At 39.8% G+C, this 22,320-nt stretch overlaps 1 protein-coding gene across 1 annotated transcript in view; it reads left to right on the forward strand.

Moving 5' to 3' along the window:
* PDE3A (phosphodiesterase 3A) overlaps positions 1–22,320 on the forward strand; it is a 256,793-nt gene that overhangs the window by 225,810 nt on the left and 8,663 nt on the right. The window contains exons 7-14 of the mRNA XM_065846885.2: positions 2,258–2,343; positions 2,799–2,968; positions 4,138–4,275; positions 10,237–10,348; positions 12,727–12,840; positions 14,273–14,472; positions 16,312–16,515; positions 19,881–20,036. Of these exons, the coding sequence (XP_065702957.1) occupies positions 2,258–2,343; positions 2,799–2,968; positions 4,138–4,275; positions 10,237–10,348; positions 12,727–12,840; positions 14,273–14,472; positions 16,312–16,515; positions 19,881–20,036 (1,180 nt within the window). The remainder of the gene's footprint in view (positions 1–2,257; positions 2,344–2,798; positions 2,969–4,137; positions 4,276–10,236; positions 10,349–12,726; positions 12,841–14,272; positions 14,473–16,311; positions 16,516–19,880; positions 20,037–22,320) is intronic.

A 22,320-nucleotide genomic window follows, 5' to 3' on the forward strand; every position in this document is an offset into this window, starting at 1 on the left:
ACAATAACACAGGTTAATTTCACGCTTTAAATAGTCTATTATTAGATTACGCAGACTTGCTCTGCAAAATCAGCATTTTGGAAAAAATGTTGTTCTGTTTATCTTCTTGAAGAGGATTCAGTTGCTAAGTTAGATTATTGCAGTTTGCAGTATGTGTCCAGTTCAGCATAGTGGGAAACACTGTTAATGTAAGCACAATTTAAAAAAAAAAAAAAAAGGACATAAGATGGGTAAGACAAGCTGAGAGAGTTAAATTAAAAAACACTGGAAATAAATCTTGTAATGTTTGAGCTTTCACATTGTAGATTGCTAGTTTTCACAGTATGCAATCCCCTACATTTACTGCCAAAAAAAGTGCCCTGCTAGGAAATGATACAAAGTCAGCAAACCTCTGCTACCACCAAACCAATCCCTCCTCCAACAACAAAAGAGAGGACATTAACTCCTGATGGGTTCAATGCTTTAAATCAGATCCACCCAAACAGGGGCATCAAGACAGAAATTTTACTGTACTTTTTTTTTTTTTTTACACAAAGTGAAATGTGGTAGGACAGCAGAGTTTGAAAACCGTATTAAACAACAACACATACCAGGCAATGCTGTTAAAATAAGTTGTAAATAATCATTTTTATTCTGCTTAGTGGATGAGGCAGGAATCCTGTGGAAAAAATCTTAATCCTGTGATTAGAAAGTATGTTGTGTTATAATGCCTGTACATGGAGGGGATTGAGTTAAAGTTGCATGGGCATGTTTACTTCTGACATAGAGCAGATTTCAAGTGTTACACCAGGCAACTTAGGATTTTAATTTTTTTTTTTTTATATAGCGTTTTATGTGGACCATACATATTGAATCAGTGTGAGTTTGCATATGTTCTGGAAACAAAGAGGTACACTCATAATGATGCAAACCCTTGTAGCATTACAACCAATCAAAGGCTTTCTTTCTCTATTACTTTTAAATTTTGGCTTGTTAGCCTTATGGAAACCACAAAGAATGCAGAACAGAGAAATTAATACAGTTTTTCATTTTCTTTATAAACCAGAGTGATACAGGATTTATTCAGTTTGCTATGCATTACAAGTGTCATTGTATATAGATTTGTATTTTTATTTTAAATTCTTTCAGGATTTCATTATGTTCGCAGGGCATACCAAGCTCCAGAAAATGTTTTGGATGACCCAGTCAAAAGCCATCAGGCATAGGAGTTCAGCCAGTTTTTTTATGGTATACTTACATTGGTGCAAAGTTTCTAGTACAAAGTTAGACCAATCAAAATAATTTTCTAATAGGTGCTTTGCAAAGGCTGACATATAAAAGGATATGCCACAAATACTGACTCAAACCAGAGAAAAAAATGTTAAAAGGACAGTTTTTCATGGACAAATTTGATGTAAAGCTCTTAAATGAGGTTTCAGATTTTTTAAGTTCCCTCATGTTTTGGTGAGATATCATTGTTCCTTCAGGTCCTAGGCTCAGTCATATTGGGATATTGTAATCTGAAATGTTCCAGCTGGTATTGAATTAACGTTTAGGGCTTAAAGGGAATCACAAAGAAGGAATAAAGCATTTTAATGAAAGGGAAGAGACAATCATTTGGAAAGGTCATGATGTTGTGATCCCTCCCACAATATCTTAATGTTCTGGGAATGATGAAGCAAATTCTTGTCTTCTTGTTTCATTGCTAAATGTCTGGATGCCAGATCACTCACCTCATTCTGTCCAAAATGCCCCCTTGGTTCTGATGTACTTGGTATGTTGTCACAGAAGTAATGGCAAAATACCTTTTTGCAGTATTAGGGAGGAACGCATTTAAGTTTGAAGCAAGAAAAGGAGAGTAAATCTACATCATGATTGCATTAGATAAGATTATATGGCACTCTGGCAAATTTTCATCATTTTAGTTCATGTTTGTAGTACAGCTGTAGTACAAAACCAGGGAGGGTTTATGTACTGATAAATAATAAAAAATTCATTTAGAAAAAGAAATCATGTGGTATAGGTTTCCTGTTGGCCACACAAATTTATTGGTACTGGCCAGTTAATCCACAGTCTTTTTGTATTTTTGTCTTTTTATATTCCTGACTTCCAATAAAGCTTCAGCTCATTGCTGTAGTTTTGTCTTGAGAAAGCACCCTGTACCATAGTTAACATTGTGTGACATAATCTTACACTGTCAGCAGGAAATCATGTTACGTTAAACTATCTAACCACATGGTTCTTTATTTTGTGCATGTTTCTTGATGTTGTATTTCAGCTGTGGGAGACCCTATAACCAAGTAGAGGCTGGTGATGGGACACTAGATAGAAGCGATGGTACCACACACACCCTGAACAGAACAGGTAATTCTTCGTCCATCAAAAACTCCTCATCCTTTAAAAGTAATTCACTGAAAGGGCCGATATGCCTGTTTCTCATAAAAGGAGAATGTATGTAGGTGAGACCATACAAGTTGTCTTTTGAGGCTCCTTTCCTTTTTGTTTGTACAACATGTGCAAAATGCTAATGAAGAACAGAGTTAAAAAATAAAGAAAATACAGTTTCCCTCACCTAACCTAGTCAGCTCAAATAACAGTCCTCAAAATTTTTCTCACTCTCCAATCCCTGATCCCATTTTTTGCACTCTGCAGGGTATATGCTTTAATGCCTTTGGACAGATTGTCTGCCTTTGGCCCCAGCCAAGCAGCACATATGTATTATGAGTCAGAGATCCTGTTGCTATTATTCAGAAGGTCACAGGATGACTTTTGTGCAATCCTTGCTGTTCACACAACAAGCTTTGTGATTTGTGTTTTAGATGATCCTGCACAAGCCACTTCTGACTATGAGACCAACAACAGTGATAGCAGCGATATTGTACAAAATGATGATGAGACAGATTGCTCCAAAGAGCAGGCACGGAAGGGATCTGTCTGTAGGACATACGCACCTGAGACCATCATTCTGCATCCGCTGATACCGCCTGAGGTAGCTTGATTAAGTTCCACTTGCACAGTAGACTGAGTGTATAGTGATACTAGGGAAAAACAACAGCAACGAAAACCAACACAACAGGAACCCCAAGTTCACACACACACACACACAAAATCCAAAAACACTAGAGCTGTCTAGAGATTGTGACCATGTTTTTAAGCAACAGTTGTATCAGACCTCTACTTGCAGTAGGAAGGACCGACTTTGAAGAACTGAAAGGACCCACTGAAATGTGTGAGAACTACTAAGCCTTGACCACTTGTGAAACACTAACTATCTATTTTGATGAATAAATATAAACTTATGGGTCTGGCATGAGGCACTTCTGAAATGTTTGGCTTCAGTGTTAGTGTTGCCTTTAAAGGGAATAGATTGGAAGGAAGAGAAGTTATCTTCTCAGACTACCAGCATGATATATAGACTTCCTGTTCAGCCACTTTAGCTTCTCCATGGCCTTGCAATTGTGGCTAATATTTACAGTGGTCCTTATTTTAAAATAAATTTTCACTTGCCTGAAGGTGATCCATGATGTTGTTGTATGTCTTGAGCGTAAGAACATTGCATATACTGAGAGAAGGCATTTTTCTTGAGATATTTTGGTGTTTACTCATTTGCAGTTTCTTAGTAATAATGAAATTCAAGGGAAGTATACAGGGAGAAACGTGAAAGGAAGGACACAACCCAACTTTTATTTGCAGACCTTAAAAAACAAGTAGGTTTCAGTTTAAGAAGTACAGGTCTTCCCTTGGCTCATGCTCTGTTAAACATGTTACATTATAATGAATGGGTCCTGATGCAGAAGTATAATAGAAGCTGAACGTTTTTTCATCTATACTGCAGCAAATTTTACAATGAAGACAACAGTCTCCCTTAGAAATGAATGAATGATTCCCATGAATGAAGGGATGAATGTGTCTCATGGTTAAGTTCAGAGACTGATGTTTCTTGTATTCATATATTTTTATTCATTCAAGTGAAACAAATTATGAAGGAGAGTGACTAGCTGCAGGGCTGGTAGAAATGAGGACATCTCTGCTGAGCTGAGTAAAGTACCATCGGCTTACAGATGATGCCAGTATGACTTTCATTTTTTAAGAGCATAAATGTTAGCGTGAGATGCTTCACAGAACTAACATTTCTCTTTATTCTGATTTCTGGCATAGGACAAGCCTATACTTGCTCCTGAGCCTCTGATTATGGACAACTTGGATCCCCTGATGGAGCAGCTAAATAGTTGGAACTTCCCAATCTTTGATTTGGTGGAAAAAATCGGAAAGAAATGTGGTCGAATTCTCAGTCAGGTAAGAAGGTTATCTTGTCCGTGATGACTGACTAGGTTACTGGCAGATTCAGGCAAAGTAATATTGACACCCATGACCTTTACAAGCTGATCATCCAATGAATTGTGATTGCTGCTGCCTAGTTCAAAGTTGACAATATGAATTCCTCATTACATTCCTTCTAAATTGCTGCTTTTTAACATTTAAAATGTGAAAAAGAAAAACCAAACATCACCAATGAGTTTATTTAAACCTTTCTGAATATTCTCTTCTATCTGCAGGAGGTGCTGACACCCCTTAGTGAGTTCTTTGTGAAAGAATTTCTCATGGGGTTCAGCCTGGGAGGGCTAAACAGTAAATATACTCAGTTGTTGGAGGTACTTTTTTTATACTGGACACTCTAGTCAGGCTGTGCAAGATTTAAGGAACTGGGGAAAAAATAGCCCTGATATTCCCTCATGTTTGAAGAGTCAGCACTTTGTTAGTACGTTCATATCACTATTACACAAGGAAGACTAATTTACTAATAATCAGGATATAAAAGCTTACTAGTCTTTCTTTCAACAATAGGTTTTCCAAATCAACCCAAATTTTGACAAATCAGCCATTTTTTCTTACAGAAGTATTGAGGTTTCTTAAACAAGAAAGACAAGTAATTATATTTAGGAATGGGAGGAAAAAAAAAAACCAAGAACATCTGACTGATCTAGTATCACTTTACAAAGCATTATGTAGTGGTGAGTGCAAGAAAGAAGAGATTATATTAATTGATACAATGCAGGACAATTCACACCCCTATCCCAAAGACAGATGTTTGTGTGTCAGGCAGATCTTAGTGTAACAAGCTCCAGAGAATGCTGTATCAAATCTTGGTCCCTTGGGGGTTAACTATTATTCAGTTACATTCAATTATCTGGTGTTGAACCAGAAAAAACACAGCATGAATTCAAATATATTATGTGGTCTGCTTTTTGTTGGTCTGTAGGTTGGCAGGGAATATCTATGTTTAACCAGCCTGCCAGCTCTCTAGGTTAATTTTAGAGAAAGAGGCGAACTATGGCTGGATGTGGATATTGATATAAATTTGATGTTTGATGATCATTGAGACAATTTTGTGATAGATAATGAGTGTGAGATTAAAATGCTCTTCTAGATCATTGGTCATGTTGTTTTCTAATAGCAAAGCACATTACAGAATTATAAATGAAACATAAGAAAAAACAGAGCTTTTTCAAAAACATATAAACAACCGTTTAGATGAGCCAAAACTTGTTCTGGTTTTACATGGGTATCTCTTTACCAAGTTGTATGGAGTTCTGTACCTCCCAGGACGGTTCCCCTGTGCCTCTCTCAACTGACAGTGAAGCTCCACGCTCTGTTTCCCAGCATCTTCTTTTTGCGCAGGTTCTGAGCGTATTATGCATTTTGCAGCGCCACAAAATGAGACCTGTGAAATAAAATAGAGGTTTAATAAATAATATTTGTAATCAAGATTCAACTTTTTCTATAAGAGCTGTTTGTAATAACTCCCACTCCCTAAGAGCAGAATGTAGCAAGTTCAACCTTGTTCATGGAATACAGTTCTTTTAGGTCTTTCTCCCACCTGCTCAGATGTTCTTAATAAAATTATTTTCAGAAATAAGACAGCTAAAATAAATAAATCTTTTTCTCCAGCCAAATGTATTGTCTTTTTCTTGTATAATTTTTAAATTCTGGTATATTATAAACAAAAGAAAACAAAAACTCTACTAATTTATTCTCTGTATTTTGCCATTACATGGACTCATCCATTAAAAATAAGTAAATTAAAAAGCTGAATTAACTATGTTTGCCTTGCTATGTTGAATTTATGAGATGGAACAAAGCAGATTTGACACGTGCCTCTAGGGAAGCATTCAGCTTATAAAGCAAATGCTGGCTTAGCATTTTGGAGGCTGCTTGAGATGTCTGTTTCTTCTTTTTGGAATGTTAAATTGATTTAGACATATAAAAAGATCCCAAACTAGTCAGCAGCCATAAAAGCATCTGTGCAAAGTACAGTGGAAAGCACTCTAAAGCACTAACAAATATGCATAATAGGGGTTAGAGAGGAATTTACATACAAGTCTCTCTTCAGAAGGCAACAGCAAAACTCTCCAACTGAGCTGATGCTTCACAATATGCCATAAAGCTAGATAATATCTTCAGTCACGCTTAACACTCTTCTTACAGCTCCTGTAAAATGAAAATCTGTGGAAGAGAAACTCATTTGCTTTGGAAAGCAAATAAAGTGAAAAAGAATAGGCTAAAGTCAAGATCTCTCTCTGGCTTTTATTACCGGACCCATAGAGCTGTGAAATGTGGGTGGTGCTCCTGTGCTCTCAGTACACGATTGTCATTGAGACAGGGTAGCATCATTGCAGTGGGTGGTGCCAAGCAGAAGATTTGACCGTCTCATCATCAGGCACAGCTTACGCAGAGAGAGACTGCAGCCATGATACAAGGGAAAAATCTGTCCTCGAGGGATGGGGTATTCCCAGGATCGTCATAGTGGCCCTTGTGAGGAGTCATGTTTGTCAGAGCTGGAGACCAGGTGCCAACAGCTTAAAACACGTTTGCAGAAAGCAAATGCAAGAGATAAGAAAGGAGTGCAAGAGGGTTTCCTGCACACAGTGACTAGGGAACCACCAAGCTAAACTTTGCCTTTGTTCTCTGACAAGACCCATCTATGTGTGTCTTCAACACCCAGGAGAGGAGCGACATGTGAATAACGATCCCTATCCCCAAAAAACCTTCCATTAGGAATCATTTCGGGGAAGCATTTGTCCTTCTTCTGGCAGCGCCACCAGAACTATCTGAGTTATAAAAAATTCATTCAGCATAAGCAGTGGTTGCAGAGACAAGTAGGAGATGGGGACAGGAGGGAAGAGGCAGCATGGAGCACCCACTGCCAAGTGCCCGACAGCTGCCAGCGTTTCCCTGGGCTTGTCCCTGGCAGCTGGGACCTCCTGATCGACCCCTGGGACCATCACTGCCAGGGGGCTCGTGAAGCAGCATGTGGTTTGGGGAGCAACAATTTTAAAAGACAGAAGTGTGTAAAAATGGTTAATCCAGAGAAATGGATAAACAAAATTGCACAACTGTGGTTTTGTTTGGTTTTGGGTTTTTTGGTGGGGTTTTCTAGTTTGATTGGTTTGGTTTTGGTGGGGTTTTTTGGTTTTGCTTGTTTTATTTATTTATTTGGGGCTTTGTTTGCTTGTTTTCTTTTAATGAAACAATTCAATTATTTGACTTTCTGGAAGACTTCAATGCCCCTTTTTTCCTCTTTCTGAGCTGCCCTTGCCACTTCCTCCTCCCCATTTGTTGAGAAAGAGAAACAGAAAGAAAACATTACAAAAATGTCTGAATGACTTGCTTGGCTGTTCATGCTTTCTAATGACCACAGAAAATAATGTCATTTTACTCCAGGTCATGGAGAAGAGCTGTCATTCATTTCCATCTCAGGCAGCTTCACTTCTCTTCCACTGCTGTGGAATTCCACACAGCTTTCCAGTCCAAGGAGGAAGGAAAAACATGCTTTTAGAACATGCTGTATTTAAGATACCTATCCAGTATTGATAGTGTAGACCAGTAAGATTTGGTCCTGCAGAATAATAAATATTTCTTTATGCTTCCTCTTTTTAGCCAGGGATATGTTGCTGGAAATACGAAGCTCACCATTTAGTGATTGAGGACTAGAGTGTAAAATACGTCATCTCTCTGTAGCTAAAAGTTTGGATCCCGCCTGATTTATTTAAGTTGTAATTCCAGATAGATAAACAGAATTCTAGGCAGTTTCTAATCCGAATTATGCATGAAGTCACTCTCTTCACTCTGCCTCTGTACAGGAGGTTCCCATGGGGTTTTCAGATAGTGAAGTTTTGCCTTCCACAGGCCCTGCCTTTTATCCTAAGCTTGTGTCTTCCAGAGCACTGTAATTCAGTAGTTCCTTTGCTACAAAGAGCTTTTTGCTTTATGACCAACAGCCATGGGCACAAAGCAAAATTACCACCAGCAATGACTTTTCTAACTGCATTGCTAGTGGCACTAATACAGTTATGATGGGAACAGAGGTAAGAGATGGGGCCACAAACAGAACCCCAGCTGTTAGATACATGTCATTAGAGGGGCATCCCAAGTCGTGTTGGACACCTCACTCAACCTGTCTCAGCATTATCACTGCCTGTTGCAATGCTTTGCCAGAGAGTGAGGTCACATGCTGCAGATTTTTCCTGGTAGGCAATGACTAGAAGGGGAGGTGGGAGTAAGGAGGCAGCATCATTGAGGCTGCAAATTCATGTCCTTATTTATTATTCTTACTGTAAAGATCCACAGTTGCAGGACATTTGAAGTTTCTGTTTATTAAACCTTAGATGCAGCTCCCAGGTCTCAATTTATATGCACAATGTACAGAAAGAAATAGGTGTGGATAGCTGTTTGATTTACATTGAGGAGTAAAACACGAAACATAATTTGTAGCAATTTCTTATCAGAATAACACTCATCATTCCAAATGTGCTTCAGATTGCTTAGCTCTAGGTGCATCATTACCAGACAGATGGCATCAAAAGGACAGAATTTAGCTAACAGCGGTAAATAAATAGAGAAGCTGAAAGGCTTCAGGATCCAATTTGTGAAAGAAGTGGAAAGGTCAGGCAGCAATTTTACACTGTCCCATTGCTCTGTACGTCAAGTTCAAACTTGTCTTCCAAAGCGTCCATTTTGTAGGTACTGCTGTCTACATTTCACAGAATCACAGAATGGTTAGGATTGGAGTGGATCTGGAGATCATCTAGTCCAACCCACCTGCCAAAACAGGGTCACCAAAAGCAGATCACACAGGAAGGTGTCCACACGGGTTTTGAATGTCTCCAGAGAAGAAGACTCCACAAACATTCTGGGCAGACTGTTCCAGTGCTCTGGCACCGTCACTGAGAAGAAATTTCTTCTCATATTCAGATGGAACCTCCTGTGCTTCAGTCTGTGCCCATTACCCCTCATCCTATTGTTGGGCACCACAGAAAAGAGTCTGATCCCATCCTCTTGACATCCACCCTTGAGATATTTATAAACATTGATGAGATCCCCTCTCAGCCTTCTCTTCTCCAGGCTGAACAGTCCCAGCTCTCTCAGTCTTTCCTTACAAGAAAGGTGCTCTAGGCTCCTAATCATCTTTGTAGTCTGCCACTGGACTCCCTCCAGTAATTCCTTGTCCTTCTTAAACTGCGGAGCCCAGAACTGGATACAATACTCGAGATACGGCCTCACCAGGGCAGAGTAGAGGGGGATGAGAACCTCCCTCAACCTGCTGGTCACACTCTTCCTAATGCACCCCACTTGTCTCTCCCGAACACCACCCTCATTACATTCTCCCTTCCAGTAGATCTTCTCCTGTGTCTACAGTCATCTTTCCGTGTAGGAATACTTGGAGCAGCTTTGCTTCCTAAGCTGCTTGCTGCCTCCCTCTGAAATCCCATGGAAGTAATTTTTGCCATTTCACTTCCAAAGTAGGAGAGAGGGAGAGGAAATAATGCATGGCATCCAAATGGTCCTCTCCTTTTGTCATTCCTTCATCTGTTCCCCCTTTTCCTGGGAAGTGGTTTTAATCATGGGTGCTCCTTGGGGAGGTTTGTAGGTAAATTTTTCCCAAAACACTGAAGACTTCTGGGTATCTTCCTTTATGTGTGGATGTTCCTGAGGTGCCTGCAAAATTTGGGGGATCCATATGCCTGGAAGGAAAAAAAGAACATCTGGAAAAGTGTAGTGAAGGAATGAAGAGGACTGTTTGGTACTAATAGCTCATCTGTTTGGCTATGTAACCACATCCATATGGAAATGCAAATAGCTGCAGGTATAGCTGGATCAAATGTACTTGAGAAAATACTATCAGGAATGCAGGTTGTCATGGGGTAATATGACAATTATTTTTATATCTAATGGATGGTGGTTTTGTTTCTTTTTCAGGTATCATACAGGCTTTTTGAAGACATGGGGCTGTTTGAAACCTTTAAAATACCAGTGAGGGAATTTATGAACTACTTTCATGCCTTGGAATGTGGATACCGAGAGATACCTTGTAAGTAAAAATTCCCAGCAGAAAACAGTGTTTCCCTAAAGTTTTGAGTATATTCCACACACTTAGTTATGGAAGCCTTTCTTCTCTCATAGCAGCTACCTTTTTTCTTCTGCTACATTGCTAATAAATGGATGGCTCTCTCGTAATAGGCTGATGTTGAACCACAGCCTCACTTGTCTTTTTTTCATTGCATTTAACATCTCATGTTGTTTCATTCATGGCAAATTCTGTGCAAGCCTGAAACCGTATAAAGCTACTACAGGTACAAAGAGCTGTTTCTTGATGATGCAAGTATACCCCAATGCCCCGACCAGAAATTATTGAACCATTTCCCTCCCATAAGTAAACTGTATTTTACACACTAGCAGTGCTATGCTACCAAAGGACGTGAGCTTTGTAAACCAGAAAAAAGTATGCCAAGTAGATGAGTGCATCCTGTTCTTCTGCAACTGCAGCTCCACTGGTATTTTTCAGTGTGAATCATTTATTCACTGAAAAACCTGCTTTCAGTCATCCTCAAAGTATTTACTAATTCAAATAAAATTTACCAAACTGCTTCAACTGCAAAAGAATTTTTCTTTTCCAGGATGAGGGAGCCAGTTATTAAGTCTTTTAGCTGATGGATAGCCCTTGTGTTGAGCAATATAGAACACCCTCTTTTCTCCTGCCTCCCCAAAAAATGTCTGAAACATTGGTTTAGTAAGTCATATAGTCTTTCTCTCAAAGCATTAAATACCAGTTGGAACAGATACAGTGAGAGGGAGTGAAGGAAAGCTACCTCAAATGCCTTCCAGCCACGTGGTTCAGACTCTCTTCTGGGAAAGTGAGAGACCAGATTCCAAATCTTGTCTTGATTTGAATCTGAGCAGGGATTTGAAGCAGCAGATTATAGCCTGAAGGGCTTAAAGGTGGATGTCCCATAGTCTGTCCATCCTATTGGAGCCATTCCTCTTTTTTTTTTAACCACTTTACTATTTATAGAGTCTCAGGATTTTAATTTTTTTTTTCATCTAGTCCTTCATTTCCTTGTTTTTTCTTATGTTGTTTCATTTTAGTAAAGCAGAATATTTTGTTTAATACAAAATTAATTTACCTTCCAGTTTTTCATTTCGGTGAAGGGGCAAAAGCTGAAACAACTTATTTGGGCTTAACCACTTTTTTCTTTTGATTGCTGAACTGAAAAAATGGGTTATTCACACAAAAGAATGGTGACTGTCTCAATTGGATTAAATCAGCCTCACAAGAGGTTCCCCCAAGCTTTTCTCCTGAGAAGAGTGTTAGACCCCCTATGCAGGGGTGTCCTCTAGGTTTTGCATGAGGAGATCAGTGCCTCTGGAAAAATGTTCTTAGTACTTCAAGGAAGGCAGAGGAGACAAGACTCATTCCTTATTTTACTCTCTACTTAAAAAAATATCCATTCCTATGCTGCTTACTTTTCAGAATTTCACACAGCGGTCACTAACAAGTGATTTATATATTATTTTATATCAGGGTTATATATATCATAATTATATATATACTATATATACAACAATTATTATGAATATAATTAAAGGGAGGGTCACAGGGAAGACAAAGGAGACAAAAGAGGAAAGTGACAGGTAAATACAGGGTCTGAGTAGCATGACATCATGCTCATGTTTAGTGAGTAAGCAAAGCAATTCCACATTATGACTACGATAAACCTTTGTGTGGCCTTGAAGGATCTGGTGACTTTTATCTCCCATTTCTGCAAAGAGAGCTTGTAGCAAGCCAAATAGCTGGTTGCAAGGGCTGAACTCTTTATCTCTGGCCAGAAAACTGCGGAAAGAATCTGGCTTAACTATGTGGTGAACGGCTATACTGGGTTTGATTTTTTTTGCAGTCCAGCTGCTAGCATGGTACCTAAATCTGCTCAAGTAGAGTCAGTTAAGCATTACCTGTCTTATATTTAGAAACTGGGTGAAATCTGGCTGAACTGGATGAGTTTTTCCCAGTTATTTCATTTCAATCAGAGATTAACAGTGCATATTTACCCAATAGCATTTAAGAAGCAAAAGACAACCACTGGAGTGAAGGATTTGACCTAGTAGCACAGATCAGTCTCTTTGTTTAACATTTGCTTTGCAAAGTCTCCTACATTGCAGTTGCTTCTTCCTCACTGCTTTTTTTTTTTTTTCTTTCTGGAGTAGTGTGAGACACAGCATTGAATGCCATTGAATGTGCTTCAGCTTTAGTGGGAAAAAAAATAAAGAGCTTTTACAGAATACAGGTGTTTTTCGTGTTTGTTTCTCTCTGCTCAATTGACTGCCAGACGATACCCGCTAGATGGTGCTGATTTCCTTCTGTTGGAAAAAGCCTTCATCTTTAATAGCTGGGTCACTTGCTTTGTATCACAGATCACAACCGAATCCATGCAACTGATGTTCTACATGCCGTTTGGTACCTTACTACTCAGCCCATCCCAGGACTTCCGACTGTGGTTAATGATCATGGGTCAGCAAGTGATTCAGGTATATTTAAATGTGCAAATATATACGTGGTGTTTTTAAAGTTTTTGTCATGAAATTTTCTGTTAGAAGGTCAGCAGTTGGGGATTGTGTGCAGTACTTGTTTTTATATAGACTTTTAATTTCAGTAACAGGTTGGATGTTGGAGGTGTTAAGGTATGTTTGTATAGCTTTGAAGATAATGGGATTGGTCCTCAAAAACCCAATACTTCACATCTAACAATGTGTGAATACATGTCTTTGTGGTCACCCATAACAACAGATGGTTGTAACCTTTTCATTTTTACAATAGCTTTTTTTTCTAGGAAAACTGAATTAGTAGTGCTTTTCAAAGCAGATCCAGAAGCAGTTTAGACTTTTAAATCCTCAAACCCTGCACTGATTTTCTATTACAAAAACCACTGGGACATGCCGGTAGTGCCATGCACTTGCCACTGCTTAGCTGTCATAAAGTCTTCCTTTGCCTTTCCTCACTGGCTCCAAAGAGACTTGTTACCATTTTGCAACTAGTTTGCAAGACCACTCATCTGCTGGTTTATGATTTTTCTTTACAGGAAACTGTTCTCATTGCAGCTTTATATTAACTTCTCCAGGTTCAGTTGTAGCAGCTAGAGGACCTGTCTGTATTTCGTGGGAGTTGCTGGAAAAGCAGGAATTAGTGCTGCAAAAACCAATTCCACTTCTGCTTTTGTTGGTGCTGCTTGTGTGGCACATACCTATCATTTGTGAAACTCGTCAGGATCTTTTGATGGGGTGGAAAATGTTTTTATTCCTGGAAGATTTCATTAGCAAGGATTGCTGGAGACTTTGTAGGTGAAGCTAAATGGGTGGAATGAAAGGGCTTGAGTTTTGGAGCTTTTTGCTGTTTGTTATTTGAAAGACATTGATCCATTGAAGCACATTGAATTAGCAAAGCATCTCACTCAGTATCTGCCTGTGACAGGCATGTTCAAGCTGCTTCAAAAAGAGGCTGTTAAAAGAATCAGCAAAGATTCGAAGTCTAGATGTTTGGATTGGAAAACATACACTGTAATTGATTTCATAAATACTAGTTCATGGCTTTGACTGTTAGTGTGTCGTAGATTACTCTATATGGTGAAGCAATTAGAGGAAGTAATGGAAAGATCAAGTTACCCACAAAGCTACAGCGTGGCCATGAATCCATGGCTTGTTGTTAGCAATTTACATAGTTTGAGAACAGGCTTGGCTGGAAGATGCCCAGGTGGGATCAGAATTTGTTCCTTTCCAATTGTGTACCTTATTGCACTGAATCATGTGCATAGTATCAGAAATCATTGAGTCAGGATGTGTTTACTGTTTGATTATGTATTATGAATTGGCTTCTTCTCTTCCTGCTTTGTTGCTTCTATCTGTTTCAGTAAGACACTGAAAAAGTGGTAAGGATTTTTTTGTTTGTTTATTTGTTTCTGCTCAGATTCTGACAGTGGAATCACTCACGGCCACATGGGTTATGTGTTTTCAAAGACATACACCTCTACAGATGACAGCTATGGATGCCTCGCTGGCAACATCCCTGCCCTTGAACTGATGGCTCTTTATGTAGCTGCAGCCATGCATGATTACGATCACCCAGGAAGGACCAATGCCTTTTTGGTAGCAACAAGTGCTCCTCAGGTAAATAAATCTTTGCCAGCATTGCTGTTGAATTTGGAAGGTCTCGGGTGACAGCTTCTCCTTGCCAGCAGTGTCTGTGGCTTCTATTAAGCACAAGGGGTGTGTGGAAAATAATCTGAGTTTTACAAACGAAGAACTGAGTCCTAGCTAAGGTTACACAGAAGTTGCTGCCAATGCTGGGAGCTGAATTCAGCAATTCTGAGTCTTAATTGGCTTAATTATGAGATCATCTCTCCTTACTTTACATAGCTGACCTGCCTGTCTTCAGCATACTGTTCTGAAAAACATTTTTATGGGCAGGAAAAAAAAAAAAAGATACCTTAATGGTGAGAAGTCAGGCAGGGTTGCAGAAATTCTAGATTTACTCCCCAGCTTGGCTCCAATCTTTCTCTCTCATCCAGAGCAAGTGACCTGTTATTGCTCTGTATCAGTTTCTGTCTATAAACTGAAACCAATACTTCTCATCCTTGCAACAACATATTTCTGTGACTGAGAACTTTGACACACTGGCCAGGTAAATAGATTAATAGAAAATGTATGCTATCCTTAAATCTGTTTTTATGGAACGAGTGCTATAACTTTGTGGTTGTAAAAATCAAGAAGGGAAATTAGATTATTAGCCTTGATGTATTGTTCCTATTTTGAAAATAAATTAATGTGAAAAACTTACGTCCTCCTTTTTCTGTTTTTTGGTTTCTGATTTTGGTTTGCTGTTCATTTTTTTTTGTTATTTGTTTGGGTTTTTTTTTTTTTTAATCTGATGTCACCCAAAGTTTGCAGAACTTGTGTTTGGCACCTAGTTATTTTCTTCTTTTTCACAACAAGCAGTATCAACATTCAGTAATTAAAGCGTTGATGTATTAAAAATTTGCCTTCAGGACTCAGACCTGTGTAGAAGAATATATCCGTCTCAAGTGCTTACTCTGCACTTAGGCAAGATGGACTGTAAAGCTGAGTTGTTTCAGCAACCTGTTCTCTGAGGTAAAGAATAGGTTCTCTACTTTAGGATAGGATTGAATTTTTTCACCTCTAGATGACAGAAAAATATAATTTAAGTGAAAAGCCACGGGAACATATATGTATATATATTTCTGTAAAAAGTTACAAAATTTATATCTATTTTACATGTAAGCGTATTTCCAAAACCTTTTATTTCCATAAACCAAATTGTCAAAAGACTGAATGCTGCTGAAGTGGAGATTTCCTGGATGGTTGTTGTCCCCTAAAGTCCATGTTCTAGATCTTTCTTTAGTTTCTGATTGGAATGGCTATCACTATGAGTATCACGCATGTTGTTTTGGTAGAGATTTAACCAATTTTGGATTGTAGCATTGAGAAATCTGTTAGGCTATGTGTGTATTGTCAGATTGCAAACTGGAATTTCAGTTGTTTATGTGTTTGGAATCTATCCAATATGGACGGAGTTACCCAGTACAAACACCAAACACAATAATTCCTGTTAGTGAGGTTAATTCTGAGAAACAGAGACGCACAAACATAGATTATATTAGTCATTATTTTGTGTCTGGAAACAGAATAATCTGTTGTCATATAATACAGTTCAGTCAGGAACCAAAGAACCTTGAGTATGAAAGACCCAGGTTTTCCAAATCAGTCTTCCAATAAATCTTTGCCATCACAACAATTCAGGTATTTGCTATTAGTCCTGCCAAGATTATGTATTTATAGTTCAGGAAGTTCTTTTAAAAAAAAAAAAAGTATTCAACCAAACCCGATCCACGCTCACACATCATCCCAATGACATTCTCATTTCTGCATTGTGATGTTTCTTTTGCTAAGAGGTTTCTCAGCTTTCAGCTGCCCACATTGCTTTCGCAGGCGGTGCTGTACAACGACCGCTCCGTCCTGGAGAACCACCACGCTGCTGCTGCCTGGAACCTTTTCATGTCAAGGCCAGAGTACAACTTCCTGGTCAACCTCGACCACGTGGAATTCAAGCATTTCCGCTTCCTCGTCATTGAGGCAATTTTGGCTACTGACCTGAAGAAACACTTTGATTTTGTTGCCAAATTCAATGCCAAGGTAAGAAGATTGGTTCGGGATTCTGGTGGATGATCAGAAAAGATTGTGGGGCTTGATAGCATCACAGTGAAAAAGCTAGAAAGGCTGCTGTGTCTCCCTTTCTTCTGAATGTCCTTTTGGCTGCTGTAAAACACGCTGTTGAATAATAGTCTGACACTTATGTTCTTTTTTACTTATTTAGTGGCACAACTGCTTTTCTTATGTATGTTTAGTCTTTTCAGGAAATGGTTTAAGGCTGAGGATATTATGGACTATTTGAATGTAAATCCCTCTTACATCCTACTTTTCAATACTATTTACTGTTCACTGGCACTTTGGACCTGTTAGCAAAGCACTCAGGGAAAAAAATCAAAGGTGTTATCGAGTTTCCATAATGGCTAAAAATACTTAATGTGAATTTGTATTGGTTTAATTGTACTGTTACTATGGCAAAGCACAGAAATCATAACAACTTTGAAATGGTAATTTCAAATGCAATGAAAACATGATCTTTCTCTCCTACTTTGTTTCAAATGGGTAAACCCCAAAGAAAGGTCACTAAAGATCTTTCTTGCATGCTCCGTTCTGTGAGTATAAAATCACAACCCTGGGAAACCATTCTCAAAAATTACTGTACAGTTTCAACGCAATTTATTGGAAATCACCACCTATCAAGTTACTTTTTTAAACTTCATCATTCCTCAAAGCTGTTGGCGTGTCACCTAGATGATACCTGCCTTTGGAGAGGGTACTGCCTTCTTGTTGCTGGTGAGAAACACACCAAGCACAGGGTGTTTTTCATCCAGGACTAGGACGTCCCGACTGTTTTGGTGTCATAGATAGAATGTTTTCTTGTGATGTTGCTTAGGATGGGCCTGTATCCTGAAATTTTGAAGCCTCCAGATGTATGACTGGTTTTGGTTTCCATTTCCCTGTAACATCTTTTTCGTTGTTAGGCTTTAAGAAACTGTAAAGAAACGCCTTAAATTATGGTCTGGGATAGACAGAGAACTGATCTATAGATGCTTAAAAGTCTGAACTCCTGCACCTCTGCTAGTCATGTCCCAAAACCCCTGGTAATATCAGAGGGATTTCTTTATATCTTAATTTTGAACTCTGGAATAATTTTCACCTGCCTAATTTTCTCTTAGAGTATTGAACAGTATTGGCAGATTCTCATATGTCAGGATTACAATGACAATAAGGCATGGGCAATTTAGCCTGTCTGAATACATCCTTTGAATTTGACAGTTTGGACCAACACTTTCACTTCTGTGAACATAAGTAGGGAATGAAAAAAGACAGGCTAAACCAGTGATTACTGTGGTTTTGTCACAGAGATTAACTGTCTTAACTGGGGAAGAGGACAAGCTTGACCATAGTAGTAGCTGTAAATTGTGGATATTGAAAACTAAATTTGTCTTAAATCTATCAGGCTGGACCACAGGTGTAACCACTGTTGTAGCCAAGCAAGGTGATACCTGAGACACTGCAGATAAATAGGAGAACAGTCTGATGTGTCACGTGCTGTCAGCTCGCTATAGAATTCCAAGGGCCTCTGTTAACTTCCTCCTTCTCTCTTCTTGTTACTTGAATAGTCAAATGGTCATGCATGAAATGAAAAGTGGAGGAGAAAGTGAAAATATTAACCAGTGCTTGTGCCTGAACCTGGATTTCCCGGTGTAGCCGCTACCTTAAAAAGAGATTATTAAGTTTAGTTGGCAAAAACTCTTTCGTACCAGCGTGGTCTCGGATACCAGACCTGACATACTTGTGTATGAGTGGAGGTGCTGCGACTGATAAAATTAGCTCTAAATGCTCATGTTAGTGATTGGGTTGTATAATATATTTAGTATATTGAGGCTACAGGCAGAGAGACCCTTCTGTACAGAAGCCAGTGTAAACACACGTAGCGTGAGCATCCTCCTACCAGAAAAGGTTTCAGTCTGGAAAGTACCTAAGAATACTGAAGGAAGCTCACTGTCTGACACTTTGATGGTATCAATGCATTGGAGCACTTACTGTTCTATGACATTAGTTATGTTGGATCGTGTACACCGAAAGCAAAGCCCTCACCACGTGGGGCCAACTGCTGTATGGGACAGGGGACCTGCTGACAGGGGACGTTGAAGTTTCGTCTAGTCATAGCACAACAACTTTCTACCCATTTATATAACTATTGCAAGCTTGACAATTAAAGCTGTGTTTGAAGGAGGAACTTGAATTTTGAAAATTAAGTGGACAGTAGAAGACAGCCCCTCTCACACTAGGAGATATTCTAGGAGAAAAGGCTGAGGTAGGAAAATGTGACTAATGTCAGTAAAGGCTGGTAACCGCTGGCCATTTGGAGATGTAAAAGGCTGCAGTCCTCAACACTTTCTCAGCCTTAGTCTTCATGGCTAAGACCTGGCTTCAGGAATCCCATGCCCCTGAGATGTGAGAGAAAGTCTGGAGTGGTGAAGACTTAGTGAATGAAGTCAGCTTAGAGAGCACTTAGACAAACTGGATATACACAAGTCCATGGGACATGATGAGATGCAGCCATGTGTATAGGGAGAGTAAAGCTGATCGAGCCAGACTCTTCTCAGCGGTATCCTGTCACAAGAGACAATGAACACAAAGTGAAATACAGGAATCCCCATTTAAAAATAAGAAAGAACGTGTTTACTGTGAGAGTAAACTGTGAGGATTGCACATTGGAAGAGGTTGCCCAGAGAGGCTGTGAAGTGTCCCTCCTTGTAGATACTCAAACCCAACTGGACACAATCCTGAGCAGCCTGTTCTAGCTGATCCTGTCTTGAGCATGGGTGTTTGAGTAGATGATCTCCAAAGGTGCCTTCCAACCTCAACTTTTCTGTGATTCATTGAGGGTGAGCCTTTCATTTTAGAGCGGTTGATACCACATTTTATTGTGGGAGGTATGGGAAAAACAGAGAAAAGGAAAAAGATAGGGAATACTTTCACACATTCTTATATCAAATATGGAAATAAACCTTCTACATGTGTCTTCACACTGGAATTATATCAGCATGGCATTTGGTGGAAATTTATCTTTGTACACAAATTAGGTAGCAGCTTCTTGGAAAATGTCATTAAAAGGTTACATTTGTTTTCCTAGAAAATGCTTTCAAACAGGCATATCGTATGCTAAGTATTAATTTCTCATAATTTATCTCAGTGTTCATTATTTTTCATTTATTTTTCTTTTTACAGATTGATCTAAAGCTGATTGTAAATTCCAACCTTGGGCTAGCTCACCTGATTACACCTTTGATTTGGTTAAATAGCTAAATAACACTGTAAGATGTCCCAGGGCAGAATTTCTACTGTGAGTGTATTATTTTTTCCAAGATTACTGTCATGGTTTTCCTTTTTCTTTCTGCTAGGTAAATGATGATGTTGGAATTGACTGGACTAATGAGAACGACCGCTTGCTGGTTTGCCAAATGTGCATCAAACTGGCTGATATAAATGGGCCTGCAAAATGCAAAGATTTGCATCTACAGTGGACAGAAGGCATTGTCAATGAGTTTTATGAACAGGTAAATCAATGCACATCCAAAGTGGTGCCTACTGGTTGTATGTCTTGTTTTAAACACTCCTGCAGCATGCTAGGGCTGGTGATGAGAGTCTGGAAGGTACAGAGAACAGGGGTGAAGGGTATGGCTACAATTACACTCGTCCAACTTTTTGCTGGATCAGTGAAAGTACATTTGTCACTGAAGGTTCTGATGTGTCCTCAAAGACCTCTGATGATGGGGTTTCTACAGGCGTACTTGTTCCTGTCTGGCACTATCCTTACAGTGGACATGTTGAACAAGTGTTTCTTTCCTCTTTTTTACCTATTGGCAGTTGTCATGTCTCCCTTTCAGTCTTCCTTGGTGCAAACTGTCTTTCCTTCCTTCCTTCCTTCCTTCCTTCCTTCCTTCCTTCCTTCCTTCCTTCCTTCCTTCCTTCCTTCCTTCCTTCCTTCCTTCCTTCCTTCCTTCCTTCCTTCCTTCCTTCCTTCCTTCCTTCCTTCCTTCCTTCCTTCCTTCCTCCCTCCCTCCCTCCCTCCCTCCCTCCCTCCCTCCCTCCCTCCCTCTTTTCTTCCTTCCTCCCTCCCTCTTTCCTTCCTTCCTCCCTCCCTCTTTCCTTCCTTCCTTCCTTCCTTCTTTCCTTCCTTCCTAGACATCTGATGGTTCTCTCTGCAGTGACTCTAGGTGGCTTAAACTTGTGTTGACATATGATCTCCAAAACTACACGCGAGCTGCTTATTGAGATGATTTAAACAGAGCAGAGGGATTATTTTTGCTTCCCTGTGGGCCATGTCTCTCTTCACACACACAGAACCTTCATGTACTGAGCACAACTTTAGCATTGACTTCCAGTTTGTCGTAGACTAACCGTATCTACTCCTTGCACGTTGATCCTGATGCATACTTTATTTTTCAATACAACACTTTCAGCGTTTAGAAGGTTTGTCGGTACAACTGCACTAACTATGCAAGGCTCAGCTGATAGTAGCGCGAGGAAGGACAACCACAGACTGATTTTCAAAGACCTGGGAATACAGCCAAGCACTGGTCCCCTCCTGCCAGGTGTAAGGGAGCCCTTAATTGAACCTTTTATCATAATAACCTATTTAGCCCTGCTGAGTACAAGGGACAGGGCTGTTCCCACACTATTCAGGGAATCACAGAATGTTAGGGATTGGAAGGGACCTCAAAAGATCATCTAGTCCAATCGCCCTGCCAGAGTAGGAACACCTAGATTAGGTTACACAAGAAGGCGTCCAGGCGGGTTTTGAATGTCTCCAGGGAAGGAGACTCCACAACCCCCCTGAACAGCCTGTTCCAGTGTTCTGTCACTGTGAAGAAGTTTCTTCTCATATTTAAATGGAATCTTCTGTGTCCCACTTTGTACCCATTGCCCCTCATCCTATCATTGGTTGTCACCAAGAAGAGCCTGGCTCCATCCTCGTGACACTCACCCTTTACATATTGATAAACATTAATGAGGTCACCCCTCAGTCTCCTCTTCTCCAAGCTAAAGAGACCCAGCTCCCTCAGCCTTTCCTCATAAGGGAGAGATGCTCCACTCCATCATCTTTGTTGCCCTGTGCTGGACTCTCTCCAGCAGTTCCCTGTCCTTCTTGAACTGAGGGTCCCAGAACTGGACACAACATTCCAGATGTGGTCTCACCAGGGCAGAGTAGAGGGGAGGGGAGAACCTCTCTTGACCTACTAACCACCCCCCTTCTAATACACCCCAGGATGCCATTGGACTTCCTGGCCACAAGGGCACAGTGCTGGCTCATGGTCATCCTGCTGTCCACCAGGATCCCCAGGTCCCTTTCCCCTACGCTGCTCTCTGATAGGTCATTCCACAGCCTGTACTGAAACCTGGGAGTTCAAAATACATTTCCAATCAGGAAACTCTGTTTCCTGATTGGGAACATATTTTGAATTTGCTGGTTAAACTAAACTCCACATCCTGTCTTTTTGAGAGGAAGCGAGCAGGCTTAATCACTGAACCAGACGCCCCACAGACTTCTCAGGGAATTTGTGCAGTAACTTGAAGTCACAGGCTAATCCCTTTTAAAGCCTTTTCATCTTCCCTTTAAGTTTACTGTGCTTTCAGTTTGAAAAAAAACCAAACAAACAAACCACAGGATTTGCTGCTGCTTCTGATGTATTTGAAGTAATGGGAAAAAGGACAAAATTCAGACATTGACCAGAAGCTCCTTCATTTATTTGAGATCTCCTGAGAAAAAGAAATAACAATGCATATACTGTGTTTATAGTTGATTCCATTTTTCTTTTTATTTTTTCCGAAAGAAAGAGT

Source organism: Patagioenas fasciata, chromosome 1 (assembly GCF_037038585.1).
Source record: "Patagioenas fasciata isolate bPatFas1 chromosome 1, bPatFas1.hap1, whole genome shotgun sequence".
Taxonomy (NCBI): Eukaryota; Metazoa; Chordata; class Aves; order Columbiformes; family Columbidae; genus Patagioenas; species Patagioenas fasciata.